Here is a 20,206-nt window from a genome sequence, read left to right on the forward strand (position 1 = left end):
TGCTGTGTGCATGCTTTCTCTAGTTGCGGTGAGCAGGGGCTACTACTCTTCATTGCAGTGCGTGGGCTTCTCATTGTGGTGGCTTCTCTTGTTGCAGAGCACAGGGCTCTAGGCGTGTGGGCTTCAGTAGTTGTGGCACACGGGCTCAGTAGTTGTGGCTCGCGGGCTCTAGAGCATAGGCTCAGTAGTTGTGGCGCACAGGCCTAGTTGCTCCACGCCATGAGAGATCTTCCCGGACCAGGGTTCGAACCTGTGTCCCCCACACTGGCAGGCGGATTCTTAACCACTGCGCCACCAGGGAAGTCCCATTCCTATATATCTTTGATCAAACCTTTTCATTTGACTCTCAGGAATTTTTTCACATCTGAATTGATGTATCTGCTTTTTCAAGGAAACAGGTTTTTGTTTTCGTTTGCTTAAACACAATACTTTATCGATTCTAAGACATATTTTTCCTTATTGCATCTCGGAAATCAGTCTGTATCATAAAATTAATGACATATCACAATCTCTTTTGGCCAGATAGATTATTGCTTGTGCACGTAAAAAATCAGGAATTCCAGTTTTAAAATCTGTAGAGTGATTGTCAGTGGCTTGAAAGTCCCAAGGACAATTATACAGCATTCTTTTAGACCCTGACAACCAAATAGCTATGGGAGAGGTGGAGAGTAGCAAAGTGAATATGTCAATATCCTTGAGACAGGAATCAAACATAGGCTAACTCTACACAACTACAGCACCAGCTTAAGACACCAATAATAACAGCTTTTTAAAAAATATCTTTTCTTTTTTTACTTTTTTCCAGTTTTATTGAGATTGACATATAACATTGTGTAAGTTTAAGATGCACAACATAATTATTTGATACACGTATCTATTGTGAAATGATGAGCACAATGAGTTTAGTTAATGTCCAACACTTCACTAGTTATATTTTTTTCTTGTGCTGAGAACTTTGAAGATCTACTCTCTTAGCAACTTCAAATATATATACAGTATTGTTAACAATAGTCATCATGCTGTACAATATATCCCCAGAACTTATTTATCTTATAATTGGAAGTTTGAACCTTTTGGCCATCTACTCAATTTTTCAACCCCCAAACCCCGGAAACAGTGTTTTTATGAGTCCAATTTTCAGACTCTACTAAGCACAAACCTGTATCCATCTCCATATTTCTCACTGTTTTTTTCTCTTCTGCGCCTTTGTTTCTCTCGCCGAGCCTCAATTCGTCGCTTTTCTTCTTCTTCATTTTTAGGATCTGTTTTTGCTAGGGGATCAGACAAAAGAGTTAAAAATAAAAATCATTTTTCCATTCTCCTTTTCCAGTCCCCAGTTCATAATCTATAGACATACAAAATTTACTTGACGGTCATTATCTAAATTGAACTCACCACAAAAATCAGAATTTGAGATTACCCAGCATTGCTGAAACTTCATTCATGTGAATAACATCATCATGAACTTTGCCTATTTACTTCTCACCTATGTTATTATCTGCTACATATTTTTCTGTAGATCTGCTCATTTTTTCTTATCCTCATTTTAAGCAATAATATCCACATCACCTAAAATAATTTTGAATACCACACTCTGGGAAACACGGAAATAACCTGACCTTGCATGAATGTGGAAAAACAATGAGCACTAGAAAGAGAGCCTTGGATACAAAAACTCATTTATTATAGCAGCTCTCCCAAAATTTCTTAAAATGTATAAACTCTAAAACAAAAGCAGATTCTTCCTTTTTCTCAAAACATGCCCTAATGCGAATACACAGTACAAAATGCACTATTTTAACCATTTCAAAGTGTACCATTTAGTGGCTTTAAGTGCATCACAATGTTGTGCAACCATCACCACTATTTAGTTCGGGAACTTTTTAATCACTCCAAAGAGAAACCCCATACCCATTAAGCAGTCACTTAAAGCACCTGGTAAAACTACCAATCTGCTTTCTGTCTCTACAGATTTTCCTATTCTGGATATTTTATATAAACAAAGGATACAATACATGGCATTTTTTTGTCTGGCTTCTTTTATTTAGCATAATGTTTTCAAGGTTCACCCATGTGTTGTACCATGTATCAGTACCTCCTTCCTTTTTATGGCTGAATAATATTCCATTGTGCGAATACACCACATTTTTTTTCATCCATTCATCTGCTGATGAACATTTGGATTGTTTCCACCTTTTAACACTTGTGAATGATGCTGCTATGAACATTTATATACAAGTTTTTGATTGAATACTTCTTTTCAATTCTTTGAAGTATGCATCTAGGAGTGGAATTGTTGGTTCATATGGTCAGTCTACGTTTAATCATTTGCGGAACCATCAAACTGTTCCCCACGGCAGCTGCACCACTTTACATTCCCACCAGTACTGTATGAGGGTTCTAATTTCTCCACATCTCGTCAATACTTGTTATTTTCCTTTTTTTATATTTTTTTTTGCAGTACATGGGCCTCTCACTGCTGTGCCCTCTCCCGTTGCAGAGCACAGGCTCCGGACGCTCAGGCTCAGAGGCCATGGCTCACGGGCCTAGCCGCTCCGTGGCATGTGGGATCTTCCCGGACCAGGGCACGAACCCGTGTCCCCTGCATCGGCAGGCGGACTCTCAATCACTGCGCCACCAGGGAAGCCCTCCTTTTTTTATTTTTAAGACCATCGACTTCACATGGTGTGAAGTGATATCTCATTGTATTAAAAGAAAAAGGTTCTTTCTTATGATACAATTAACTTTAGACTTAAAAAAAAAAAAAAACCTCATCTGCCCTCAAACTTTTTGTTTTATACATTGTTTATCCTTTTGGATTACCTTTGGAAAAATATCTAATACAAAATCATGAACACCTGGGGATTTCATAAACTTAACAGTAAACAAATATTAAGTACTTGCTATGCATACAGTGGGATGTTTCAAAACTATATAAAATACCTTAAAATTCAATATCTAGATTATTTTTCATCTTTTTTTTTTTTTTTTTTTTTTTTGTGGTACGCGGGCCTCTGACTGTTGTGGCCTCTCCCGTTGCGGAGCACAGGTTCCGGACGCACAGGCTCAGCGGCCATGGCTCACGGGCCCAGCCGCTCCGCGGCATGTGGGATCTTCCTGGACTGGGGCATGAACCCACGTCCCCTGCATCGGCAGGCGGACTCTCAACCACTGCGCCACCAGGGAAGCCCTATTTTTCATCATTTTATAAGAGCTTAAATGTACATTATTATTTTATTAACCATTTTCAATATCCTCCTTCAGTTCCCCTCAAATCCTCACTCTGTATAAAATCCACTTGTACATGACGTTAAACTAGAAGCAGTTCCATTTCCCTTCATGTGCTAAAACTACGATATATGTTGTACCTCTATCCAAATGACTGAGTACGGTTCCTTTCCTACTGCTTTTCAAAAAATCATATAGTCTATATACTACAGTGTAGCAAGACTTCTTATTCCCAAATATTCAGCAGACATCTTTCACAATGCCCACCTCATGCCTAACAGTGAAAGCCTGATTTGACTACAGGATTTTGGCTTCATTGTTAGTTATACTACACTGCTCTCTCAAGTTTTGCTAAAAAGAAAAAAAAAGTTGGGTCACATATAGCTGCTTTAGTGGCAAATCAGTTTCTGATTCAAACTTTGCAATATTTATTTAACTATACTTGCAAAATATATCTTTGAAATCTATCCCAAGAGGATCAACTGAATTGCCTAGTCTAGAAATATTTAGAGTACACAATTCAGTAAACAGCAATCTATCAACTAACACAGTATAAAAGTTATCCTTACTAACACACACTCTACCTATTAGCAGGTTTCCTGAATTCCAGAATATTGCTATTTTTTACTAAATAATACAGATGTCCCACGCAAAGCATGGCAGGAAAGTAGATTTAAGAATAGTATTTAAACCATTCCTGAGTCTTGTATTATAACTTATAATTTTAAGGAAAAAAATCCAACATTTACAATATCAATTATTTTTTCAAATATGATACATTAAAATGTCTGTAATGTTGTAATTAGATTAAAAAAGACACTATCAAACTCTCAGAGGAAAACATAGGCAGAACACTCTATGACATAAATCACAGCAAGATCCTTTCTGACCCACCTCCTACAGAAATGGAAATAAAAACAAAAATAAACAAATGGGACCTAATGAAACTTCAAAGCTTTTGCATAGCAAAGGAAACTATAAACAAGACGAAGAGACAACCCTCAGAATGGGAGAAAATATCTGCAAATGAAGCAACTGACAAAGGATTAATCTCCAAAATTTACAAGCAGCTCATGCAGCTCAATATCAAAAAAACAAACAACCCAATCCAAAAATGGGCAGAAGACCTAAATAGACATTTCTCCAAAGAAGATATACAGATTGCCAACAAACACATGAAAGGATGCTCAACACCATTAATCATTAGAGAAATGCAAATCAAAACTACAATGAGGCATCACCTCACACCAGTCAGAATGGCCATCATCAAAAAAATCTACAAACAATAAATGCTGGAGAGGGTGTGGAGAAAAGGGAACCCTCTTGCACTGTTGGTGGGAATGTAAATTGGTACAGCCACTATGGAGAACAGTATGGAGGTTCCTTAAAAAACTAAAAATAGAACTACCACACAACCCAGCAATCCCACTACTGGACATATACCCTGAGAAAACCGTCATTCAAAAAGAGTCATGTACCAAAATGTTCAATGCAGCTCTATTTACAATAGCCAGGACACGGAAGCAACCTAAGTGTCCATCGACAGATGAATGGATAAAGAAGATGTGGCACATACATACAATGGAATATTACTCAGCCATAAAAGGAAATGAAATTGAGTTACTTGTAGTGAGGTGGATGGACCTAGAGTCTGTCATACAGAGTGAAGTAAGTCAGAAAGAGAAAAACAAATACCGTATGCTAACACATATATATGGAACCTAAGAAAAAAGAAAAAAGTTCATGAGGAACCTAGGGGCAAGACGGGAAAAAAGACACAGACCTACTAGAGAATGGACTTGAGGATATGGGGAGGGGGAAGGGTAAGCTGTGACAAAGTGAGAGAGTGGCATGGACATATATACACTACCAAACGTAAAATAGTTAGCTAGTGGGAAGCAGCCGCATAGCACAGGGAGATCAGCTCGGTGCTTTGTGACCACCTAGAGGGGTGGGACAGGGAGGGTGGGAGGGAGGGAGACACAAGAGGGAAGAGATATGGGAACATATGTATATGTATAACTGATTCACTTTGTTATAAAGAAGAAACTAACACTCATTGTAAAGCAATTATACACCAATAAAGACGTTAAAAAATATATATATACATATATATCTTATTTTTAAAACTGGATGTAAAAAATTTGAAAAACTAGACCAGAAAAATTTGGAATATTCATTCATTACAATGATCTTAACCTCCTCCAGTCCCAACAAGATTAGGCAATCAAATATTAATTCTAAAGAAGAGAGTAATTTTTGCCCCCTTGCAATATCACCTAACTTGGAAAGATAAAATGCTTTTCAGTCATCAAGGCAAAAGTAAAATAAATATAAAAAACCAAAAAATAATTCAGTGTACAGTCAAAAACAGGCAAAGTAGTTGTTGTATATTATTTTGTTATTATGTTTTCACAAAGAATGCTGAGAAAGACATCTCCTTACCTTTTATTTATGTATCCTCTTGACAATCTAATTTGGTCAAATGTACTTGATTTCATTTAGAGATACATTACAAAGTTAAGTAAAATACAATGACGGAGAAAAGAAACAGAGTAATCTGGTCTGAACTTTTTTTTTTAAGATTTACTGAGATATAATTCAGTATAAACCATACAATCCACCCATTTAAAGTATGTAATCCAATGTTCTTTAGAACATTCACAGGTATGTGCAAACATTACTATAATCAATTCTAGAACATTTTCATCACCTTACAAAGAAATCTGGTACCCTGGTATTACTCCCTACACACCCCACAGTCCAAAGCAACCACTAATCTACTTTCTATCCCTATAGACTTCTGTATTCTACACTTTCAAATGAAAAGAATCATATTATGTGGAGTTTTGTGACTGGCTTCTTTCACTTCATTAATCTTTTCAAAGTTCATCCAAGTTGTAGCATGTATCAGTACTTCACTCCATTTTTATGGCTGGAAAATATTCTACCATTCTATTCTGTATGGACGTACCACATTTTGTTTATCCATTTATCCACTGATGAGCATTTGGGTTGTTTCTACCTTTTGGCTACTATGAACAATGATGTTATATGTATCCGTACACAAATTTCTGTGCAGACATATGTTTTCATTTTTCTTGGTATATACCTGGGAGTGGAACTGCTGGATCATATGGTAATTTGTTTAACCATTTGAGGAACTGTTTTCCTAAGTGCCTGGACCATTTTACATTCCCACCAGTGGTATAAGAAGGTTCTGATTTCTCCTCATCCTCGCTAAGACTTGTTATTATCTTTTTGATTCTAGCCATCCAGGTGAGTATGAAGTGGTATCTCATCGTGGTCCTGATTTAAATTTCCCTGCTAACTAATTGTTGGGCACTTTTTCATGTGCTGTATATCTTTTTGGGGAAAATGTCTGTTCAGATGCTCTGCTCACTTTTTTCAATTGGGCTATTTGTCTTTTTATTGAGTTTAAAAATTCTATATATTCTAGATGCCAAGTCCCTTATCAGATATGTAATTTGCAAATATTTTCTCCTACTCTGTGAGCTGTCTTTTTACTCTCTTGATGGTGTCCTTTGAAGCACAGAAGTTTTTAATTTTGATAAAGTCCAATTTACCTATTTTTTATTTGGTTGCTCATTCTTTTAGTGTCATATCTAAGAATTCCTTGCCAAATCCAAAGCCATGAAGACTTACCCCTGTTTTCTTCTGAGAGTTTTATAGTTTCAGTCCTTGCATTTAGGTGTTGCATTTTAGCTTGTGCATGTGGCAATCCAGTTGGTTCCAGCACCATTTGTTGAAAAGACTATTCTCTCCTCATTGAATAATTTTAGCATTTTTGCTAAAATAAATTTGACCACAGATTTATGAGTTTATTTCTGGACTCTCAATTCTCTTCCACTGATCTATATGTCTGGCCTTGTGCCAGTACCACTCTGTCTTGATTACTGTGGCTTTGTAGTAAGTTTTGAAATCATGAAGTAATGAGTCTTTCTATTTTGTTCTTCTTTTTTTAGGATTGTTTTGGCTATTTTAGGTCCCTTGCTATTCCCTATGAATTTTAGAATCAACTTGTCAATTTTTGCAAAGAAGTTAGGTGGCATTCTGATAGGGATTGGGCTGAATCAGTAGATCAGTTTGGAGAGTATTACGATCTTAATAATGTTAAGTCTTCTGATCTATGAACATTTATTTAGTATTCCATTTATTTAGATCCTTAATTTCTTTCAACAATGTTTTATAGTTTTCAAAGTATAAGTTTTGTGGGTTTTTAAAATTTATTTATTTTATTTATTTATTTTTGGTTGTGTCGGGTCTTCATTGCTGCACATGGGCTTTCTCTAGTTGCAGTGAGAGGGGGCTACTCTTCATTGCAGTGTGTGGGCTTCTCATTGTGGTGGCTTCTCTTGCTGTGGAGCACAGGCTCTAGGTGTGCAGGCTTCAGTAGTTGTGGCATGCGGGCTCAGTAGTCGTGGCTCGCGGGCCCTGGAGCGCAGGCTCAGTAGTTGTGGCGTACGGGCTTAGTTACTCCACGGCATGTGTGATCTTCCTGGACCAGGGCTCGAACCCGTGTCCCCTGCATTGGCAGGCGGATTCTTAACCACTGCACCACCAGGGAAGCCCTGCACTTCTTTTGTTAAATTTATTTCTGAGTATTCAATTCTTCTTGATGCTAACTGAATTAAATTGTTTTCTTAATTTCATTTTCAGATTGGCTCTCAATTTTTAACACTGTAAAAATGGAAATATGATTATCTCTAAGAATAATCATGTCCAGAAGATAAAAAACAAATTAATTTTCTAGAAGAATGCACAGCTTTTCCTGGTACCAAGGACCAGGTACCAAGAAAAATTTCTTGCCTTTGACCTCATGAAGGGGATTCTATGTAATGTAACATACCACTTCTTCAATAATATATCCAACAATAAATATAACACCCAAGAAAGGAGTCTGAATCAAAACCATGTGTGAGGTCTTTTTAAAAATATAGACATTCTGGCTCCACCCTAAATCAAGATTTAGCGAAGAGGGGTGAACCAGGGCATGTGAATTTAAAAAGTATCTTTCGGTAATTTTGATATCCATGACTGATTAGGGCATCTGCAGATCTGATTTCTATAACTGTAATTATTATACTGTTTCTCTATATAAACGTGAAAAATTATCTAAATGCACTGAGTTAAAAAAAATAAAAAGTACCTTGAACCATAGCAAGGTTATGTTTTCTTACTTACTGGGTGATTTGCTGAGGCTCATCTTCTCCACAGGTTTTGCTAGCTTGGGTTTCTTGATAAAGGTTCCACCAGGCTTATTAAATGGTTGCATCATTTTTCTCTTTATTCCTCTTGCAGCAGTAACTGTCACATTGGTGGGTTTGTTTTGATAGTCAACAACAATTCCAGGTCTATGAATGCTTCCAAAATCACTCATATGCTGCAAATTTGTGAAATCAAGAAATATTAGCACAATATCCAATGATAACGTATGAATTCATATATAATTTATGTTACATATCTAAAATTTTTCACCTGAAAATTCCTCAGAATGTAACTAAATTTTACAAGTCCACTCTGAATACATTGAAAAACTTTGTAAATTATTACATGAGCTCAAATCCATTGAATTAGTATTTTTATTTCCAGAAGAACAAATATGAATATTTCCTGTTTTTTGATTCTTACAATTCAAAATTACTTGAGATCATAAACAACATATGTGCCTGTCAGAATATTACCACTTGTACAACTCTCTGACAACTCCTCTTCAGAGTTCCTAATCGATGTTTTCCCATGAAAAGACCTTAAAAGAAATCTTTATTTTACTAAAACCTGGCTTAAAACTAAGATACACAAAGAAGACCATATTTGAAGTTTGAAGTAAAAAAAGATCCAGAAATGATTTAGGATTTCTCCCTGTTGAAAAAGGGATGAGAAGGCGAGATGGAACATTAGTATGAAATAGGAGAGTTAAAGCATAACCATGCATCAACTTCCAAGACACACTTCAGATAAAGAATTGCATCTGACGTTCCATTCACATTCTTACCTAGAGAAACATATTCTGACCCAGAAGCCCAAGAAGCAAAAGTTTACAGACGAAGAGTCATGCAACCAAACGACTCTTTGTGTCCCTTCCTCTTCTCCTGTCGTTAACAAAATCCACTACACCAAAAGGCCACATGTTCATAGAAATTTACTCTACTAACCCTACTTTTAGAAGATAAAGATTGAGGAGTAATCTGAAGAGAAGGATCCAATGGGAATTGTACAAGTGAAGATTAAAAAAAGAAAGCCCTATTTGTTCATCTATGTCATTAACAGGAAGAAAGAAAGAAAAGTCCATTCCGACTAGAATGGTGGAAACAAAGAACAGGAATACCTGTTTTTCTATCATGAAAACAAAATTGATATTTGAAGTCTCATTGAGAAAAAACTCATTTGCCTAATGGAAAACGTTAAGAGTTTTCCAAATTTTCCAACTGGAATAGATTTTCAATTTCAAAACCCAAAGCCTATTATCCCAACTATTTTCAATTAATCTACAATCATGAAGCATGGTAGAATAGCAACATATCAGTTGCTTACATTTGTATATTATGCTTAGGAATACCTATCTAACCTAGTAGACTTGAATAAATTAGTGTTTCCAGGTAATTTACATAGTCACATCAGAAAAATCTTCATCAATTATCCATTAAAGGTGCAATGCATTTTACATAAGTAAAGAGTAACTGTTATAAATTTTCTACAACTGTTGCAAAATTTCTACACAAGTATGACAAACTACACTGATGTACCAAAGGCTAGTGAGCAGTTAAAAATATGTGCCCTACAGCATTTTTTATCAGAAGTACTTTCCTCTGCAAACAGAATATTAAGAGCAACTGACTTAAAAAAAATAAAACACTCCTCATGTTATAGCAAAAATACAATATTCTTTATAGGATCAAAGTGCATAGTAACTCCACAATCTACATACCCTTACTAGGTAAAATTTCATGTCAGTCAAGTTACCTGAGAATGTAAGGCATAATCTTTATACTATATATCCTGAAATTAAATACTTGAAGACTAGTATATTTACTCATTTAAGCAGTAATTTACAAAATATTACTTCCTAGGAAGAAGCCGTAGACATGTTTATACAGGGAGGAAATTATTTCTCAATAGTAAAACTAGTGACACAGGTAAAACAGAACACCCAGCAATAGGACATACTGTAAGAGAGTAAGTTAGCAAAATTATACTGACCACAAATCATCTACAACCTATTATACATATCAACTTCTTCACCATGTAAACATGGCTAAGCTACCCTCAACTATCACCGACTTTTAGTCTCTTGTGTTTAATGTGAAATATGAAGCTTTGAAGAAATTCTACGTGCTAGAGTTTAGCAGCAAAGTATACACATTTTATCATACATTGCACCTTTAACCTACTCAAAAACTCCAGAAGGGTTCATTACCTTTACATAATCCAAGAACTGTCCCACTAGCAAAATTGCTAGTGTTTACAAGGAAAAATGCAACTCCTTTTAACCCCTTTTAGACCAAACCTAATATCCTCACCTTTTTAATAAAGGGAGATTTGGCAAAACTTTAAACAGTCATCTCACACTGTCACGTATTTTCTGAGGTGGAAAAACTTTTATAGGCAACCTAAAAATTATGCTTAGGACTCAGCTTTTCTTCAAAATACACTGGGATGAACAGTGTTTATTCTAGTTGAAAACCATGGTCTTGAAAGGGTTTAAAAGAGTGACTAGTGAAAAGAATCTGAAAAGATTCTGTTGTACTTACTCCTCGGCCTCGGCCTCTGCCTGTTGATGGTCCTCCAAAAGCATCATAGTTTCTGCTTCCAAACGTACTTTCAGGATAAGCAGGCGTTCCTCTCCCCCGAGAGCCTACAGGTGCAGGCTTCATATGGGGTGAAGAAAAACTGCTGTAGGAAGAGTAATTCTCTCTTCCTCTGTCCTCCATAAACCCAGGCCTCAATTTTGAACGGGAGTAAGGTGCTTCCCAGCTAGACCCGCCCTGGTTTCTACCTCCGAAAGAGTCAAGGCTATTCCGGTAGGAGCTCTCAAATCGACCACCATAACTACCTCCGAAGCGGCTTTGTTCGGGTTCATTAAAACCATAGCCAGATCTGTACAGATCTCGCCCACCCAGAGAAGACCTGGAGTCGTAAGACTCATAAGGTCCAAACCTGGAAGAGTTGCACAGTGAGGGAAAAAACAAAAGTAAGCTTACTAATGTTAGACAATTCAAAAGACAAATTATCAGATGACATTTATCAACTAAAATTCATTTATACCATACTGGTTTGCACAGTTCTACTTTTGTTCACACCTGATTAGGGCTGGGCAGTTCAACATGAGACCAGATAGAAAGCTATCTGAGTCAGTGTTTAAATATGAATTGAGTTAAGTAAACCTTAGCTTAAAAATCTGCTTTTTGGCAGCTTTCTATTTTATTAGAAAGAAAAGATTTGTCTGTCATTATTTAAGCCCAGCCCTAGTCTTGGGAAAAGTCATTTGTTAAAGTTCACAAACTACTCAAACTTTCTTTGAATCCATCCCTAATACTGGAAAATACAAAATATTTACAACATTTTGGCTTTCAATGGGGACACAAATTGAAGACTACACAGATGTAGGCTACTTGTGACACAGAAGAGATCCATTTGCACCCCCAATAATCTATATGACAAAACTGCTTCATTGTGTCTACAGCAGTCAAAATTGGGAGAGTTATCTGGTTATAAAGTTTGGCAACGTGCCAAACTTTGGTTAAGGTCAATAATCAATCCTCAGTCACTTTTTACTTGTAGACTAATAAATCTAACAAATCTAGAAGGATAAGCACATAAAATAGAACATAAAAGTAAAAGACCACCAACATATACCCTCTGCATATGAATTTTCAAGGCAGATTAGAAAGAATACATTTTATAAGGTCTTCAATTGTTTGAAAAATTATTCCCTATTATCAAAAAATTATTCCCTAGTATCACATAAAATTATCACATAAAGCTACTCTAAAAAAGGGAGTGTACAGTCTCCTCAAGGTTTTAATAGAGTCAACAGAAGAAACAAATCATCTTACTTCTCACCAAAGCATGGATTACAGAAGTCGCTTATCTTACAACATAGTTTTATAAAGGCCCACAATTACACGAGATAAATGATAACATCTACATAGTTTACGCACATTACATTTACAATGTAATAGGGCAGGAAGAGATATGGTAAAACATTTAAATGTGTTACATTACTTCAATTATTTACAGATCACTAAATAGAAGGTAATATTTACTTCTGAATCCTAGTAACCATATAAAAATTATTCCTCTTTTCAACTACATTTTTCAAAACATCTATCACGTAAGCAAAATTGTTGTAACTATTTTCTTGATTTTTCTCTACTATAAACCATAATGGCACACTTGAAGCAGAAAAAAGAAAAGTAAGCATCATTCAGTCCATCCTTAAGGAATCCAGATCCTTCAATTTATGAAGAAGGACAATACTTTCAAATGTTTCCTAACTAGTTTTACTTATATCTAGTAGGAATCTTTGTGCCTCAAAAAGTAGACCCCCCTTGACCTGAAATGTGGTCAACCCTAAAGCCTGTAGGAGTTCAACTAGGTTTAAGCTTTACACAGCACTGACAGTGAAACATAAGTACAACCTAAATTCTACTGCATTAAAATAAGAAAAGGTATCATACTCATGGCTTTAATATAATGTTCCTAGTCTAGAGTACAAGTGTTTCTGGTATAAGCAGTACCTGCCAATAAATAATCTAGACATGATTTAAAGAACACTTTTATTATTACAATATGCTCTTGTAACTTACTTTAAAATTAAAATTAAAAGAATAACTATTTTAAATGTTTCTTAGAAACTGAATGTTGCTAGACTGGTTAAACCCATTCTAGTCAAAGACTGCTTTGCTGCTTTATAGAGTACCCCACAGTAGTAAAGATTTTTGGAAATTCATAAGAAAAAGCTTCACAAATAATATTTCCAATAACATTTTTATATCATTTGTTCAGGACATTCTGATTGATAAGCAGTTAAAAGTAAAAGAAGAAAAAAAAATGCTCACTGCTAAAGACAGAAAATCTTACTCTATTATAATGAAATGATAAAGGTTTTCCTGAGATTTTCCTAATGTCTGCCAGTGATGCTGAGATAATTTTTAGAACCATTAACACCTTTCAACATTTAAGGTGATTCTAAATAGCAAAGTTCAAGTAGCGTCACATGCCTAAGGAATAGGAAATTAGAATATCTAGAATCTTACAGTCATCTAATTATTTGGCCAAGTGATGAAGCAATTTACCTGCTACCCCCACCACCACCACTGTGACTGTCCATGCCATATGACTGGTTTAGGTAGGAGTCCATGGATCTTTGACCCCCACAGGATCCATGGCCATAGTCACGATCCATCCCTACAAAGAGTTTAAAAAGAAAAAAATTAAATGACGCTCACCTTTACTGGCACTCAAAAGAAGAATTTTTAGATAAATATCCTTGAATGTCAGACCTCCATAAGATCCAGGGCCATAATCACGATCCATTCCTAAAAGAGTCAATAGCAAAAGGTCAGTAAGATACCATTCTCTTCAGGAATCTTTGCATAAAACACAAGATATTCATATCAATCATCTGAGATGATAATTCATCATTAACGTTTAAGCTAAAGTCACAATAGACACTGAAGGAAAAAACAAACAGATTAAAATCTACTGAAAAATCAGATTTGCTAATGAAACCTAATTTTTCAAAGAAAAACATTATCAACTAAAAAGTTCTGTATTAAAATTATCTTCAATATAGCCAATGTTTATTTGACTAGGGTACTACCATAAGGCCCTGTGTTAGGTGCTACATGGTACATAATTAATAATTCCTATTCTTAAGAAAAGTCAGTACTTAATAACAACAAAAGGAAAAATTTTTGTTACAAGTATAGTCTTCTACATCTAACTCCTCTCAAAATGTCTAAAAACTCAGAAGCAGCCACATTTTAAATTAGCCCAATTGAAATTAGTTCATACAGTAACTGAAATAGGTATCTTTAAAAAGTAAAATCAGAGTAGGGCCAATCTGTGGTACTGTGCCTATAAATATTTAAATCCTCAAATACTTTGAATAAAGGGAATGAATGTGAATTCTAGCAATGCAGACACTAAAAAAATTATGATACAATCGAGGCACTTAAGTATATTTTATTACACTGTAATTCCACTTACATCCCAACCTCTGACATGAAAAACAAATACAACAAAAGAGGTAATAAAATGAATTTACTATGATTATAAAATTGAAAAAATTTAAAAACCATTCAGAATGTGTTTCCTATAAAGTCCTTTAAGATCCTTCATTTATCATCCTCTCCAAGTTTTATGCACTAATAAATGTAAGAATATACACGGAGCAAATACATTAATTTTTATTTTTTAAAAACGCTAAATTTTAATTATAATCATATAAATATGATTTCAGGTCCTAATAACAAAATCTTGCAACTTTAAACCTGAAAGCAACCTAAATGATCAAATTTAATCGTTTCATTTTATAGATTATGGAACTAAAAAGTCCAAAGAGATGAAATGATTTTCCCAAAGTCTCATAAATAACCACCCCTCTAGTTTCGTGCTGTCGCTTCTACATGAAACACTCTCTTCTACCACCCCAAATATCAGCTTGTTGAAATTTTCTAACCTTTTAAAGTCCATTTCAAATACTAATCCTTTCAAGAACATTTTTACTGATGTTGTCTCAGTTGATTATCATCTTTCTTTTGAATGTCTACAAAACTCTGTAGCTCTTACATGGTATTTATGATACTCTGCCTTATACAGTATTCTGCTATTTGTGGCCTCTTTTTTTTTTTTTTTTTGCTGTGCCATACAGCATATGGAGATCTTAGTTCCCCAACCAGGGATGGAACCTGTGTCCCCTGGAAGCGTGAAGTCTTAACCACTGGACTGCCAGGGAAGTCCTGTGGCCGCATTTTAAATGTACACTAGACTTGTGGTTAGGGTCTGATTTTTCACAAATTTTTAATGCACCCTAGGACAGCAGTTTTCAATAGCCTGTTGACTACTGAGAGTTGCCAGGACCCCTTCAGAGGGTACATAAGGTCAAACTATTTTTATAAATAGTACTAAGATATTATCTGCCTTTTTTCACAGGGTTGAAAATTTTTTTGCACTGAAGATGCAAAAGCACTGGTGGATAAAACTGTTGGTGCTATAGCACAAATCAAGGCAGTGACACCAGACCACACTAGTAGTTGTACTGCACACTTGCAGTAAAAAATAATAAAAATGCCATCATTGCTTAAAGAATGTCCTTGATGAAGCAGTAAGAGTTATTAATTTTATTAAATCATGACCTTTGAGTACACTCTCTTTATGATATTCTGCTCAGTAAAATGGAAAGTATACGTAAAGCAATTTTGCTGCATATCAGTGCATAAAGTTCCATTAAGTGCCATAGTTCTCTCCAGGAAAAGCCATTGAATTAGCCACTTTTTACAAGGAATACTATTTTTACTAAAAGGAAAGACTGACATTCAAAAACTATGGCTTTCACACTTGAGCATCCGGCAGACACTTTCTCAAAAATGAAGTGAAACTCACTTCAAAGAAAACAGGTAACAATATTTGTTGCCAAAGATGAAATTCAAGCTCTCACGTGAAAATTAGAATTTTATAAAACTTGAGCTTGACAGCTTCCCAATACTTAAAGGTTTTTCTGATAAAGTTGATACTAGTATTACTGAATATGACTTTTTACATTGTACAATAAAATCTGTCAGTATTTGGAAAATCTGAATAACTCAATAAACCAGTACTTTTCAAATAACTAATGCCTGATATTACAGGATCATAAATCGTAAAAAGATCCATTCAAAGTGCAAGGCATACAAATGCATTTTAATATAACAAAAAGTTTATCAATATACAGAAAGTACTGAGATATTTTACATTGTTTTTTGTTCATACTAAGACTTCAAGTCAAGTTCATACTAAGACTAAGACAGCATACCTCAATTCAGACTCTCCACACTGCAAGTGCTCAATAGTCATACGTGGTTAGTGTCTACCATATCAGATAACACAGTTCTAGACTGATAAAATAGTTATCTGTCTTTAGAGTTGGTAATTATACAATATAATTTGCTCACATCTCATATAGGGGACAATTTCAACATTAAAATAAAGTTTTCAAAATAAAAAGCTTTCCTCTATAGGCCTCATATTAAAATGTAATTTTAGAGTGAGGTTCAGTTAGGTACACAAAACAAAAAAACTTGTGTTTTGTTATTTCTGCTCATTTCTATTTTGAGTCAGCAGAGGCTGCCTTTGGATACTAAATCTTTCAGTTTTTTGATTCTGTGTGTTTTTATTTCACTACAGAGTCATAAATTACTAACATTTATTAAACACTCACCTTGTGCCAGGCACTGTGGAGTACACAAAAATTAATAGAGCTATCCTTATATAGCAATGACTTGGGCTTACTGTTCATACTACTGTTACTATTCAGTTAATTAAAAAGGAAAAGAGGAAAAGTCTTTATACGTATTGCATATAATCAGTGTGATTATAGGGATATAGATTCTATACGATGACCATTTATATATAAACGAAACTCTTCGAGGTTACCAAAGGAATTTAAAAATCACTTTAAAAATAAAGTTGTAAGACTATAACATACCTTTACTATTAATATTAAATGAGAACAAGGATATACTGTACAACACAGGGAATACAGCCAGTATTTTACAATAACTATAAATGGAATATAACCTTTAAAAATTGTGAATCACTATGTTATACACCTGAAACATATAGTATTCCATCAACTATTTTTGTATAAAAAAATATATTAAATGAAAGTAACTCACTCAAAAATTAAACGGACATATTTTAAATCAAATCTGTTCTATTGCTTTGATTACACTATCATATAAATGATAAGCTCAACAAATGTTAAAACTCATGTATAATTAAATCAAAAGATAAAAGCTGTGGAGTAGTATGAAAAAACAACTGACTTATGATCAAAATAACTAACAAGTTGTATGACACTAAGTCATGAATGAGACCACTTTTTACCACCTCCACACTAGCATCATGATGCAGGCCACCAGCATCTCTCACCTACATTATTGCAACAGCCTCCCAACTGGTTTTCCTGCTTCCACTTTTGCTCCCTTTCTGTTTATTGTGAAGAAAATAGCTAGAAGAATTCTGTTAAAATGTAAGTTAAATTGTTCAATGCTCAGTACTTTCCAGTGGCTTCCCATCTTACTCCAAGTAAAAGCTAAAGCCTTAAGATAATCTATAAGGCCCTACACCAGTGGCCCTTACTCACGGGCAATTTTGCCCCCCAGAGGACATTTGGTAATGTCTGAAAACATTTTTGGCTGTCACCAAAATGGGTAGTGGGTGCTACCTGCATCAAATGACACAGGCCAAGGATGCTGCTAAAACATTCCACAATGCACAGCACATTCCCCCAACAATGAAAAATTATCTAGTCCAAAATGTCAACAGTGCCAAAGTTGAGAAATCCTGCCCATTACCTCTTAACTTTATCTACCCCATTGCCTCTTAATTTCATCATCTATGGTCTCCCCTTACTCCACTCTAGCTATACTAGGTCCCTTGCTGTTCCTAGACTACAACAGGCATATATCCATCTTTGCACCTGCTATTCCCTCTGCCTGGAATGCTCTTCTTCTGTATCTGTGTTGCTCACATCCTCAACTCTTTCAGGTCTTCACTTTCTATTGCTTCCTTAGATATAAGCAAATTGTCTTTGACTTTCAATGCCTTCTGGCTACACCTCACTATTCTAACCTTGTTTTAAGATTACTCAGCAAAAATCATCTGCTGTAGTCAAGCTCATCTTCTTAAGTCTCTCTGAAGCACAGTGTACTCAGCCCTACCTTTGTTCCTGCTTTCCCTCTACCCAAAATGCTTTCCCTTTTTTGGTCTGCTATTTATATAAGAATTATTATTTTAAAGCAAGAAGGAAATATGAAGACACTGGAAATACAACTTCCTTCCAAGAAATTTGTAGCTTGACATGTTTTCCAGTGTCTTCTACTTCATTTCAGTCACTGGAAAATACAACACTAACAATCAATGCATTGTTGGCTTCAACTGGTAACTACTACACACCTTTTATTTCCTGAAGTCTACAGCATTCTTCCCCTAGATAGCTTCATGGCTTGCATCCTCATCTCCCTCAAATCTATGCTCAAAAGTTACCCTTTTAGTGAGGCTTTCCCTAGCTAATCTCTTTAAAATTGTAACACATGGGCGTGTGCGTGCACGCACACACACACACACACACCCTGCCCTGTGTTATTATTCTCCTAGCAATTGCAATAGTACAATATATATTACTTCTTGTTTACTGTCTATTTCACCCCACTAGACTGTACACTTCACAAAGGCAGGAATAGTTGTCCATTTTGTTCACTGCTATACTGATAGCTCCAAGAACAATATCTGATACATAGCACTCAATAAGTATCTGTTGAAGTCAAATTACATCCCTGAAATTAAGTTCCTCATTTATAAAAGGTAGATAACTCAGACCTCAAAGTGGTGTCAAGCAGTGGTGTTTACCTAAAGGTGCATTCCAAAATCATTCAAAGTAGTTCTTTAAAACTTACATAGTTGGGACCATTTACCCTAAAAATTAAGATTCAAGGGGACTAGAGTATGACCTAAACAGATACACTTTGAAACAGCTCCACAGGGAAGTCTAACAATCACCCTTAAATGAGAACCACTGTTGGAACTAAATTAAGAGAAAAATAAGTCATAACATTAGTAAAAAACTAATTTGAAAAGATATATGCACCCCTATTTTCACTGCAGCATTATTTACAATAGCTAAGATATGGAATAACCCAAGTGCCCATCTATAGATTAATGGATAAGATAATGTGATGTGAGATATATGTATGTATATGCATGAAATATTACTTAGCCATGAAAAAGAATGGAATCTTGCCATTTGCAACATGGACAGACCTTGAGGGCATATGCTAAGTGAAATAAATCAGACAAAGAAAGATAAATATTGTATGATTTCACTTATATGTAGAATCTAAAAAAACCAAATCAAATCAAAACAAAACAAATAAAAAAGCCAAGCTCGTGGATATAACAGATTGGTGGTTGCCAGAGAAGGGGGGTAGGTATAGGAGTGGGTGAAATGGGTGAAGGGAGTCAGAAGGTACAAACTTCCAGTTATAAAATAAACAAGTCATGGGGATGTAATGTATAGCACAGTGACTATAGTTAGTAATAGTGTATTGCATATTTGACAGTTGCTAAGAAAGTAAATCTTAAAAGTTCTCATTACAGGAAAACTATGTGTGGTGATAGATGGTAACTAGACTTATTGTGATCATTTCACAATGTATACAAATATGGGATCATGATGTTGTACACCTGAAATATAATGTTATATGTCAATTACACTTCAATTAAAAATAAAGTGCATGTTTTAAAAAGAAGGTCATAACAGTAGTAACAGAAATTTCTGAAACTCTTTTTGCAACACTGTACATTAAGAAAATAAACTCCTGGCCCTCTATGATTCTGCATCTCAAAGCCCTATATTTAGGCATTAAATTCAACTCTCTCTTACATCCTACTGGAGATCATGGCCTTCTATTATTCCAAGCCTCTTTGGTGAAAGTACTAGTCCTACTGACTCCAGTTTAAAATCCTGGATTCATTTTTATTCATCCTTCTCAATTTTCTACTCACTACTAGCAGCCTGAAAGTTCTGCTAATTTTCTCAAGAAATAGCTTAATATTTTTTAAATTACTATCATCACCTCCCAAGTTCAAGGTCTAAAATCCTTACACCTGAATTTACGAAACAGCCTTCTTGATAATTTTCCAGTTTTCAATCTAACCTACATGTGGATGCAAATTAAACTTCTTCTGGTAA

General features: G+C 35.2%; 1 protein-coding gene across 3 annotated transcripts in view; it reads right to left on the minus strand.

Moving 5' to 3' along the window:
• ZNF326 (zinc finger protein 326) overlaps window positions 1–20,206 on the minus strand; it is a 36,627-nt gene that overhangs the window by 13,081 nt on the left and 3,340 nt on the right. The window contains exons 3-7 of one of the 3 annotated variants that reach the window (XM_029229604.1): window positions 13,755–13,790; window positions 13,548–13,659; window positions 11,001–11,406; window positions 8,434–8,632; window positions 1,160–1,271 (exon numbers count right to left, since the gene is read on the minus strand). In XM_029229604.1, coding sequence (XP_029085437.1) covers window positions 1,160–1,271; window positions 8,434–8,632; window positions 11,001–11,406; window positions 13,548–13,659; window positions 13,755–13,790 — 865 coding nt within the window. Of the gene's footprint in view, window positions 1–1,159; window positions 1,272–8,433; window positions 8,633–11,000; window positions 11,407–13,547; window positions 13,660–13,700; window positions 13,791–20,206 lie in introns of all 3 variants that reach the window. The other 2 variants (XM_029229605.1, XM_029229607.1) reach the window with 2 other exon arrangements.

The sequence above is a fragment of the Monodon monoceros genome, unplaced genomic scaffold (assembly GCF_005190385.1).
Source record: "Monodon monoceros isolate NGI ecotype Baffin Bay Population unplaced genomic scaffold, NGI_Narwhal_1 Super_Scaffold_18, whole genome shotgun sequence".
Classification (NCBI taxonomy): Eukaryota; Metazoa; Chordata; class Mammalia; order Artiodactyla; family Monodontidae; genus Monodon; species Monodon monoceros.